This window comes from Artemia franciscana, chromosome 19 (genome assembly GCF_032884065.1).
Source record: "Artemia franciscana chromosome 19, ASM3288406v1, whole genome shotgun sequence".
In the NCBI taxonomy this organism is placed as follows: Eukaryota; Metazoa; Arthropoda; class Branchiopoda; order Anostraca; family Artemiidae; genus Artemia; species Artemia franciscana.
The window spans coordinates 7,976,296-7,988,753 of record NC_088881.1 but is presented as its reverse complement, the minus strand read 5'-3'; the positions used below and the strand labels follow the sequence as shown (position 1 = coordinate 7,988,753).

The following is a 12,458-nucleotide window of genomic DNA, read 5'->3' as shown; positions in this document are numbered from 1 at the left end:
TTTAAATAAACAGTACTTTTCAAAAATGTAGATGCCAAAATAGGGTATGAAGAAGGGTGTTCAAATGTATACCTCTGCTGCTTCCTTTTTGCAAAAAGTAAAATGTAAAAAGTTTGGCTCTTTTGCTGATCAAACATTTAGAGTCTATTTCTATTGACATCACAGCTTCTTAAGCTCATCTGAGAACCATATGCTAGGGTTTTGAGCATTTTCTATTGTCAAGACATACACTGTATGTACTAGAGTTCAAATATTCATCATTTTTTTTTCTCCTCTGAACAGATCAATAAGAAGTAAGATCTTGATAGTTTTATTATAAATATAATGATATAATATAAAATAATAATATATTTATAATAAAATATTATTTTATTATAATATTATATATTATATATTATTATATAATTATTTTATTATCATATTTTATAATATTATTTTTTATAATATTTTATAATTTTTATATTGTATAATATTTTAAAATTTTTATATATTATTATTTTTATTATATATTATATTATAAAATAATAATATATTTGTAATATAAAATATAATAATATATTTATATAATTTATTATAAATATAATGATAGTTTTTATTATAATTATTAATACATGCCTTGGAACTTCTCTGCAATCAAATTGTTGTAAATGTAGAAAATTATTGTTTTATGCAAACAAAATTCTCAGCAATGGATCAACAGTCTAAATTAGAATCCAGGAAGGAATTTTCTAGTTTCTCTTCTTCTTCTGTAAATTTGCAATCTTTCCTTGGATTTACCCTCTTAAAAGATTCTAAAAAAATAGGTATATAGTCAACATGACTTAAATTTGAAGTGGAGATTCAGCCTTGACCTGCAAATTAAGTTAGACTGCACTCAATCCTGTTCTTATTCCACTTTCTAAAGATATCCTTTTTTTGTATATATTTTTAAAGAATGAACCATTTTTTTTTTTGAGAGAGAAATGAGGGCAAATAAAGAAAATACCCTTACAATTTAGCTCAAGTGCTTGAAACCACCTTTCCAAGGTTAGATCAAGAAGAAGCAGACTCCAAAGGTGCTTACACAAGAGAGTTCAAATCCATTCTAAAAGAGCAAAAACATATGAAGGCAAAATATTGTTTCTTTTTCTGAAAAATATGATGTTTTTCCAACTGAAAAGTATTTTTTTTATTGGCCTCTCTCCCTCCCCAATCAAAATTTTTTTGTTCACACTGACTTTGGTACTGTTAGTTTTAATTGCAATTATAGCCATGTTAAGGGTCAAATGTCTGATTTTCTTCAGTTTTGTCCTCTATGGCTTGGATCCAAAGAGTATGGTAATTGACAAGAGAAAAAACCATGGCACCCTAACATGGTTCTAGTATGTAGATTAAATAAAAAAAGAGAGTTCTTTTAACTGAAAGTAAGGAGCGACATTAAAACTTAAAACGAACAGAAATTACTCTGTATATGAAAGGGGATGTTCCCTCCTCAACACCCGCTCTTTACGCTAAAGTTTGGCTCTTTCTCTCAACTCTATTTTTTAAAACAGTAAAAAACTTTAGCGTAAAGAGTGGGGTTTTGGGGAGAGAACATCTCTTTTCATATACAGCGTAATTTCTGTTCGTTTTAAGTTTTAAGGTCCCTCCTTACTTTCAGTTAAAAAAACTCGTTTTTTTAAAATTTAATTTCTGAATGTTTTTGAATTAATCCATGTTTTGATTTTGGCTCTCCACACATGAATAGTTAAAACGAAATTTGCATATTATTTTTTTGGGGGCTAAATGGCTTTCTCATAGGTTTGATCAGACGATTTTGAGAAAAAAGGAGCGGGGAAGGAGGCCTAGTTGCCCTCCAATTTTTTGGTTACTTAAAAAGGCAACTAGAACTTTTAATTTTTTACGAACGTTTTTATTAGTAAAAAATATGCATAACTTACGAATTAACTTACGTAACGAATTTCTATATTCGTATGTTTTTATTACATGTACGAGGGGGTTTGCCCCCTCCTCAATACCTTGCTCTTTACACTAAAGCTTAAATTTTGTCCCAATTCCTTAAGAATGACCCCTGGATCACAATGGTCATAGAATAATCAGTTGAAATTACTAAAAGTACTTTAGCGTAAAGCGCGAGGTATTAGGAGGAATTGAGCCCTATATACATAATTTCTGCTCGTTTTAAGTTTTAATGCTGCTCCTTACTTTCAGTTGAAAAAACTTTCATATTTACTTTTTCATTGTTTTTTCTTTAAATAATGCTAGAAAATCCTGCGCCCGCTTCATGGATATTCTCTTCCCCCATGACAAATTCCTCTATGGAAAGATCCTCCAAGTAATCGCCTCTCCTCAACCCCTTCTCCCCCGAACCAAAATAATCCACCTGAAAACGTCTGTACACTTCCCAGTAACCATTACTATATGTAAACACTGGTTAAAGTTTGTAACTTGCAGCCCCTCCCACGGGGACTGTGGGGGAGTAAGTCGTCACCAAAGACATAGTTATTAGGTTTTTCGACTATGCTGAATAAAATGGATATCTCAGAATTCTGATCCGAAGCCTTAGGGAAAAACTGAGTGTAGGAGGGGGCCTAGGTGTCCTCCAATTTTTTGGGTCACTTAAAAAGGGCACTAGAACTTTTAATTTTTGTTAGAATTAGCCCTCTCAGGACATTCTAGGACCACTGGGCTAATACGATCACCCCTGGGAAAAAAAACAAACAAATAAACACACATCCATGATCTGTCTTCTGACAAAAATACAGAATTCCATATTTTTGTAGATAGGAGCTTGAAACTTCTACAGTAGGGTTTTCTGATACGCTGAATCTGATGGTGTGATTTTCGTCAAAATTCCATGACTTTTAGAGGGTTTCCCCCCCTATTTTCTAAAATGAGGCAAATTTTCTCAGGCTCTTAACTTTTGATGAGTAAGACTAAACTTGATGAAACTTATATATTTAAAATCAGCATTAAAATGCGATTTTTTTGTGTAATTATTGGTATCAAATTCCGGTTTTTAGAGTTTCGATTACTATTGAGCCAGGTTGCTCCTTACTACAGTTTGTTACCACGAACTGTTTGATACCTTTAAAATTGAAAGTTTTCCCTTTAAGCTATTGAAATATTTTTAAGAAAAACATTTCTTGTGATTTCCCTTTAGTAGCATAATATTTGTAGACATGAATATATAATGAGCTGGAGGTAATAGGCTTGGGACTGTCCGTGCAGGATTTTGACTCTTGTTGATTGAAGTGACATGTTATGACCAAGATGACTGTGTCAACCTGTGACTGTGTCACATGCTCGTTATGAGCTTAGTTTTGTGCCCTCGTTTGTTAAGTTGTTTAATGCTGGGTCGACTTTTTAATCCGGATTATTGTTGTTAATTGTATATATTATAATTTTGTGTATACTTGTCGACTTATTTTCGTATGTATGTGACAATTATTGTTGTTAATTTTATATATTATAATTTTGTGAATGTTAATTTTGACTTGTCGACGGATTTTTGTGTGTGCATGACAATAAAAACTAACAATCGGCTCTGTCCGTCGCATGTTTTTTAAATAATGTGAATTTGAATTTGAAGATGGGCTCAGGATTGTACAAAGCCTCCATTCAAACTGGAGGTCCCAGGGACTTCTTACTGTCCGGTTCTAAGCCGGCTTAAGCGCTTTGGTGTAGACTTGAGAAGATATGTCGATCCCCGTCGTGCACTGGCATCCAGGATCATTGCTTTTCTTGAGGCCAAACTGATTTCAATGATTTAAGGAACATGAAAATTAGAACTGGACTTATTAGGAGTTTCAGAAACTCATTTCTCAGGGGTAGGAAGCATGAAATTAGGTGATATAGAATTTGTTTACTCAGGCAGGAAGGATGGGGTACATAGACAGGGAGTAGGGCTCGTGATGAATAAAAAGCTGCTAAGTCTTGTTTAGGCTGGGAAGGTATTAATAATAGAATACTAATTGCTCATTTTATGACTAAAAAGTTCAGGATATCAGTTATAGTAGTACATGCCCCTGTTGAACCAACTAACGGAAATACTAGTGACTCAAATGAATTTTACTTACAGTTACAGGAGCAAATAGACAGGGTCCCAGGTAAAAATATTGTGTTTTTACTAGGAAATTTTTATGCCCAGGTTGGTAGGAAAAGGGATAGATGGTATCCTAGCCTAGGTAAATTTGGTGTAGAAAAAAAACAGTAACGGTTACAAACTTTTGTAATTTTTTAGGTATAACAATCTAGTTATAACCAATACAGTGTTTGGTCATAAAATGACCCATAAGTTGACATGGTATTCACGTGATGGTAAGACAGCAAACCTTATTGATTATGTTATAGTAAACCAAAGCCTGGCAGGATCAATAAAAGATATTAGGGTATATAGGAATGTTGTTATTGATGTTAAAAGTAAAGATCAGCATCTAGTAGTGTCTAGGGTTAATTTAAAGCTGACATTTCGGAAGGGTAGCTACCTCCCGGGAAGTTATGATGTTGGTAGACTCCAGGATGAGAATTTCAGAGAAACTTTCCAGGAACAGTTGAATAGGCTACTAAACTTGAGAATTTAAAATTTGACAATGTGGAAGATGGATGGAATAATTTTAGTAGTAAAATTGCTGATGGTGTCTTAGGGAAGAAAGTTAAGACCGCAGCTAGGAATGTAAATAGAGAAAGCATTAAAATATGATCTAAGGAGGTGTGAAGTCGAGGCCATGGACAAAATTGCTGAGGATCTGGAAGATGCAGCTAGATGGCATAACAGTAAAATATTGTACTGGCATGTTAATAAATTGAGAGGGAGTAGCCAGTCCAGACTTGTCCCAGTTTAAGATAGAGACAGGGCCACAATTAATGATAAAGAAAGAGTAAAAGAGAGATGGGCGGAACATTTTGAGAATGTGCTAAACCGAGATATAATTGCAGGAGAAGATATAGAGGAAAATGAAAAATTGTGTGATACCTTGGATGTGAAGGAAGATTTGTTTTGTGAGGAAGAATTAGAGACATTACTTAAACGATAAAAAAAATAATAAGGCTCCAGGTACTGATAGTATGGTAAATGAGTTTCTTAAATATGGTGGCTCTGAGGTTAGGAATAAGCTACTGAAGATAATGAACATGATTTTGAAAAAGGAGAAATAACTAATGATTTTAGGAAAACCTTAATTAAACCACTGTATAAAAAAGGTGGTAAGAGTGAGTGTCGTAATTATCGAGGCATTAGTCTGGTCTTAGTAGGTAGCAAATTACTTAGTAATATGATACTTTTTAGACTGAGAGATGCTGTAGACAAAGTTTTAAGAGAGGAACAGGGCAGCTTTGGAAAAGGTAGAGGATGTGTTGACCAAATTTTCACTCAAGGTTAATAATTGAGATGTACCTTAGTTTCCAAGCACCTTTGGCCCTCAATTTTATAGATTATGAGCAAGTGCTCGATGCTGTTGACGGAATAGCTTTAGCAAAGGTCCTATCTTTATATGGTACACAAGACAAATACACTAAAGTGTTTAGTGCTTTTTACAAGAATAATGCTGCTGTGGTTAAGGGAATGAGGTTAGCAGCTGGTTTTGTATTAAATCAGCAGTTAAGCAGGGTTGTGTCCTATCCCCCTTTATATGACTCATTTTGATGGACTTCGTCTTAAGGAGTACAGGAAAGGCGATGGGAAAGCAGGGAATCCAATGAAGAGGAAAAACTCTCCAGGAATCAGATTATGCTGGCGATTTAAGCATCCTAGATGAAAGTATGATCAAAATGAATGAACTTCTAGAGGTTTTATGAGTTCAGGGTGCTAGGTTTGAAAAATAATGTTAAGAAGACTAAGTCACTAAGGCTTGGAATAAGTGAAGATGAAAAGGTGACGTTGGGTAACGAAAATATTCATCAGGTGGGCAGCTTCACTCACCTTGGTAATATTATTAGTAAAGATGGTGGGAGCAGTGAAGATGTTAAAAGTAGAATAGCCAAGGCTCAGGGTGCCAACAAACTCTTTGGGGCTTTCTAGCAAATGCTGCACAGTGTTTTGTGTACATTTTCAAAATAAAATTTATCTATCTTATCTTATTTTTTTCACGGTTAAAAAAAAAAAGTTTGAAAGAATATGAAGATAAATCTGCCAATCAAGATTAGAATATTGGATGGTACAGTCATGACAACAGTCAAATATGGCTCTGAAGCATGGGTGCTCCGAAAAGCGGATGAAGATTTACTAGATGTTTTCCAGAGAAATGACCTACAGATTGTTCTGGGTACCCGGCTGACTGACCGTATTTCAAACAGTAGAGTGTACTTAAAATGTTCTTCAATCCTGCTTTCTAGGGCTATAATGAAAGAAAGGTTGAAATGGCTAGAGCACGCTCTGTGGATGAAGGATGACAGATTGCCGAAGATCGTCCTTTTCGGCTAAACGCCTAGGGCTAAACGGAAAACAGGTCGTCCTCGTCCGTGTGGGAGGATGTCATAAAGAAACATTTAAAGGAAATGGGAACTTTCTGGGAAGGTGTAAAGAGGGAGGCTTTGAAAAGATTGAGATGGAGGAAGATCGTGCTTAGCTGTGTTGGCCTCTGGTGGCTTGGTGCTGCGGTGAGTTGTTAGTAGCAGTAGTAGTAGATTGAATTTTTTTTTATTTATTTTTTTTATTTTTTTTTGTAGACAAACCTAAATAGCCTCTCCAATTAGTTTCTTATGCTCTTTTGCTTGAACTCTGAATATCACCACATTAATTGGTCTATCTCAAGGGTAGTCCGTTTCGTTTACTAAAAGCTGCATATTTTTAGATATGGCATTGTTGAGAAAAGTTTTTCAGTCATGTCTTACTGGAAGCCTAAACCGACATTTATCCCATTCACAACCCTCTATGTTTATGGTACCAATTGTAATTGAGCAAACAGGAAGAGGGGAAAGAGCCTATGACATATACTCAAGATTATTGAAGGAGCGAATCATTTGCGTCATGGGTCCTGTAAGTATTTCGAAATATCTGTACATAGGGTGAAAATACTAGAATAAGCTCCTCCTACTCCCTCCACTTCTTATGGCCCTTGTAAATATAGCCCGATGCGACCTTGCTATAGCTTGATTTTTTGTATCTTTGACCCTTTTATGGTTTTAGGGGGATGAAGGCTCTTGTAAATTAAGTTTGATGCAACCTCCCTTTGCTTGCCTTATGGGCTATGGTTGGCAGGTTGGATCTTAAGCCCTTGTATGCTTTATGTATTGTTGTCAAATTTCTAGTTTATATCGTATCCTAATGTGCATTCTCATAATTATAAGATGAAACCTAGAACAAGGAAAATTTAAGATGAGTAGTTAAATTAAACTTTCCAGCAACATAACTTACCAGAAAATTGGAATTAGACTATTGTTTTTTTTAATCCACTTAAAGGCTATAATGTCACTACTAGTCTTTGCCGTAGGCTTTGGTAGACCTCTGGTTACTCATTTAATTATTTTTAAAGAAATAGAATAAATGCATCTGACTTCTATACATGAATTTTTAACATCGAAGCGGGCAGAACTCCGTAAAAATGTGAAGAATAGATGAAATAGCTAGAAAAATATAATAAATCAACAGTCTTAAAAATATCAACATTTTAGGAGTAGGGGGAGGGGTAGTGACAGAAAGCCCCCACCCCTACTCACGTTTCCGAAATATATATATGTATAATAGCAAGTTTCTTTTATAAATATATCTCTTTTATTATGCTAACCATCTATTTTTATGTTTTATAATTAGTTGAAGAAGTATACATTTGATTTTTCTGATTAAAGAAATAAAAATCCCCATTAAGATAGAAATGTGATCAACGTATGTCCTCTTCCGCCAGTAGATCTCAAATTTTCTAGAATTATTAAGTATTAAAAAGTAGTAAAATAGTATTGATAAATGATTCTCAAAAAGCTCAAATAAGTATCTAGATATTAAACAAAACAATATTTAACTGGGTAATTACAGTCATATCTGTGCACAGTCACGCTGCTGAGACCTTTTTTGAAGCACCCTCTCCTTCGAGCAGGGTCGTCGTTTCGGGAAATTGCTCCGCGCATTATTGGGGGGGGGGAGCAGTTGCCCCCCAATAATTCGGAGAAAAAAATTATTATCCTATCCTTATATGGATCCCTCTAGCCTTCCTCCAATGAAAATGCTGGAGCTACACTCCTGCGTTCAGGTACCATAAAAATCCTATTACCCCCCCCCCCGTCTTGAGGTTAGATCTGTGAAAATGCATGCATTTGAATACTTTTTAACCACTGCGTGTTATAAGCCAACCTTAAACTATGTAAATGCAGTTAAAATGAAGAACGGGGGGAAAATAGTTCAGATAAATTTGAAAGAACTGGGAGAGGGAACTCCAGAGGTCATAAACACTGGCCCTGTTTATAGTGCTGTTTCTCAGTGAAATAATTTTGTTTTTCTAGATTCAAGATGAAATGTCAAGTTTAGTTGTTGCACAGCTGCTTTTTCTCCAGTCTGAAAGTAGCAAAAAGCCAATTCACATGTATATCAACAGGTATTTACATTTATTTGCTGTTGCCATTTAATGCAGTCTTTTCATATTTGCTGCTCACATATATAGTTAGGTGTAATCACATGCGGTGTAATTAAGGTATCTAGCACCATCTATGTATATCGTTTCATTTTATATGTGAAATTATAGAGGAAAAAGAACTTCTGAGCCCACTTACAAACGACAATTTTGTACTCTCGTGTATCTGCCTGTAAATGACCCTGTTATTGACTTACAATGCTTGTCTGATAGAGCTTTGATTCTAAATGCTGGGAACAAACTTCCGAATGAAGAAACGGATTAGGAAATGCTCAATCTCGATTTTTGTGCTCTTTGAGCACCATTGGTCCCACGTAGCGTCGTATCATTTCAAGATGGCGATTTAATCAGAATATCTGAGAAGCACAAAAAATGCATCTGTAACGTGTTAGGCATCATTCCGGGGCCAAAGGCCTTAAATTCTATTAATTAATCTACTTGAAAAGTGAGATTCCATAGATATATGTTATAACATGGGTACAACCCTTGCTGAAATTGGTCTTACGGCTTGAAATCAACATAATCTAAAAAAAATGGTTAGGATTTTTTTATTTGTATGGTCAGAGGGCTGCAGGTGAAGTCCCAAGACTGGAATCCCCTTTTTATACCAGGTTTTTCATTAGAATTGAAAAAACCCGACCTGCAAATTTATTTCTAATATGTAATGTTCAAATATGTAATGTTCAAACCGTATATAATTAATTGTAATTAATTTGTAATGTTCAAACAGTATTATTATATAACTTGTTTGACAAATGCTGATTCAAACTCCACAACTAAAACTATAGTTAGGCAAGACCAGTTATCTATACATATATTGTCTATTTAGCCTCGGCAAAGCTGTAATAGGTCAGTGCTGTTTATTCCATTGAGTTCCGTGTTTAGCCAAAAAAGAGAAATAAAACCTGTTTAATGAGACATTCCTCATGCTCTGGTTTAGAAACTGTAACATTATCTTTGGCTTTGAGTAGCTTTTGTGCTCTGGCTGTGTACTTATGGGTTTTCATTTTTAGGGTGCCGTACTTTAGCCATGAACCTAGCACAATGTATCAGGATAGATTTTTATAGATATTCTTTGATTGCCTTGTGTAATTCTTTGACAGACTGTTTTATTTACCTTATTTGCTTCTATACGAAACTTTCTGACAGAAAAAGAAGAAAAATGTAAAAAGAAACCAATCATAATTTATGTAATGAAAATAACCATTGCTGGTGCTCTGATATGGAAACTGTAACCATATAATCTGCAAGACCACACTGACTAAGCATGACGTGACGAAGAATAAGCGAGAATTGTTCCTCTTCTTTTGCACAATATTCTTCATTTCCCACTGACTGGAATTATCCTCGTTTTTTGTTCGCCGCAAAATTTTTTTTTTTTTGAAGCTGTAACCAATGTCCTTAAACGCCTTTATTTAGCTTTGTCAATCTAGGGGATCAACACTTAAATGGAAATTAGATACCGTTTACAGCTATGGCAGTCATCGTGTACAAGTGAATATTGTGGTTATTGATTGTTTGAAATAGAGGTGGGCGTGGTCTCGCATAAAGTTTTAGAAGTGAGATTTTGTCAGCATGAAGGTGTGAATCGTGTTAAATTCTTTACTAATACTAATACTAATTACTAATTATTAATACTAATTACTAATTACTAATACTAATTAGTTTACTAATACTAATAAGGGTAAAATACAAGTTTTAAAAGCCGTTATATCTCCAAATGTACTAAAAAGTAAAAAGCAAAATTTCTTAAGAGAAAATGAAATTTATTAGAGTTAAAGTGTGTCGCAGTCATGGCGTATTTTATTACTGTTCATGGACGAATTTCAATGTCTCCAGGAAGTGGGAAACAATATTTTTTATCCATTTTTCAGTGGATTTGCAGATAAACAATAGTTCTAAATAACTTGTCTTGATATTTCATATTAGTTTTAAATAAATAGACGGGACGGAATATCGGCCCAAGATCATATATCCTGCAATAAAAATGTTATGAGTTTTTCCAGTAACGGGATGACCTCAAAAATAATGTACCTATATGATTGGTAAGTGCCTTCTACTCCCAGCCAATCATTAATCTTAGCACTAAAAACAGTTGCATTGCCTTATACAACTGGTAGCCAAACGAGTATTTTCTCATTTTACATACAGTCATTAGGCTTAATTGAAATGGTTATGAATTTCATTCTTAGTTTATGGTAAGTCTACCTTGCTTTTTCTCACGACTGGGGGATCAACTTGAAACTTCCAGGATTTTTTTTGGGGGGATAAGACGATTTAGACTTTTGTGTTGTGGGGAAGAGAGAAAAAAGAGTTTAGTGTACTTTTTTTGTATATATCATTCGATAGCCTCAGCTGCTAGTAAAATATTTTGTCTCTTTAACAAGGGTAAATAAAAAAGTAGACCTCTAGTGATGTATCCGACTCCACTAAAATATATAGTACTAGTACGGTGTCTAGCCTTAGCAGGTAAATTTAACTTTTTATCACCCATTTAATAATCAGGTTTATCTTCAATTTAAGGAATTTAGGCATAACAACAGAGAAGATTGGTCTTGAGATTCAGCTTGAGCGCAATAAATTGCACCACATGAGAGTCGTTTTTCTGATGAATATGCGTTTTTATGGCACTTGGTATTAACCAGGTGAAATATAGCAATTGCAAATTCTGTCGGTCTGTCTGTCGGTCCCGGTTTTGCTACTTTAGCCACTTCCAGGTAATCTAGGACGATGAAATTTTGCAAGCGTATCAGGGACCGGACCAGATTAAATTATAAATAGTCTTTTTCCCGATTTGACCATCTGGGGGGAGTGGGGGGCCCGTTAATTCGGAAAAAAAGAAAACATTAAGTATTTTTAACTTACGAACGGTTGATCAGATCTTAATGAAATTTGATGTTTGGAAGGATATCGTGTCTCAGAGCTGTTGTTTTAAATCCCGACCGGATCTGGTGACATTGGAGGGGGAAACCTAAAATCTTGGAGAACACCTAGAGTGGAGGGATCGGGATGAAACTTGGTGGGGAAAATAAGCACAAGTCTTAGATACATGATTGACATAACCAGAACGGATCCGCTCTCTTTGGAGTAGTTGGGGGGGGGGGGGTAATTCTGAAAAACTAGAAAAAAACGAGGTATTTTTAACTTACAAACGGGTGATCGGATCTCAATGAAATTTGATATTTAGAAGGATATCGTGTCTTGAAGCTCTTATTTTAAATCCCGACCGGATCTGGTGACATTGGGGGGAGTTTGGGGTGGGGAACCTAAAATCATGGAAAACGCTTAGTTTGGAGGGATCGGGATGAAAGTTGGTTGGAAAAACAAGCAGAAGTCTTAGATACGTGATTTACATAATTGGAACGGATCCACTCTATTGGGGGGGGGGGGGGCTAATTCTGAAAAATTAGAAAAAATGACGTATTTTTAACTTACGAAGGAGTGATCGGATCTTCATGAAACTTCATATTTAGAAGGACCTCGTAACTCAGATCTCTGATTTTAAATCTCAACTGGATCCAGCGTCATTGGGGGGGGGGGGGGGTGGAAATCTTAGAAAATACTTAAGCGGAGAGATCAGGATGAAACTGGATGGGAAGAATATAAACCTGTCTAAGATACGTGACTAACATAATCTAACCGGATCTGCTCTCTTTGGCGGAGTTGGGGGGGGGGGTAATTTTGAAAATTGAGGTATTTGTAACTTAGGAAAGGGTGACCAGATCTTAATGAAATTTGATATTTAGAAGAATCTTGTGCTTTAAATCTCTAATTTTAAATTCCGACCAGATCCTGTGACATTGGGGGGAGTTGGAGGGGGAAGCCGGAATTCTTGGAAAACGTGAAAATTGGGGTATTTTTATCTTACGAATAGGTGATCGGATCTTAATGAAATTTGATATTTAGAAGGAATTCATG

The 12,458-nt window shown here is 35.1% G+C and overlaps 1 protein-coding gene across 1 annotated transcript in view; it reads left to right on the top strand.

The window, feature by feature from the left end:
• Nucleotides 1–12,458, top strand: part of LOC136039247 (ATP-dependent Clp protease proteolytic subunit-like) — a 44,089-nt gene that overhangs the window by 4,134 nt on the left and 27,497 nt on the right. The window contains exons 2-3 of the mRNA XM_065722802.1: nucleotides 6,771–6,955; nucleotides 8,413–8,504. Coding sequence (XP_065578874.1) covers nucleotides 6,773–6,955; nucleotides 8,413–8,504 — 275 coding nt within the window. The 5' untranslated portion in view covers nucleotides 6,771–6,772. The remainder of the gene's footprint in view (nucleotides 1–6,770; nucleotides 6,956–8,412; nucleotides 8,505–12,458) is intronic.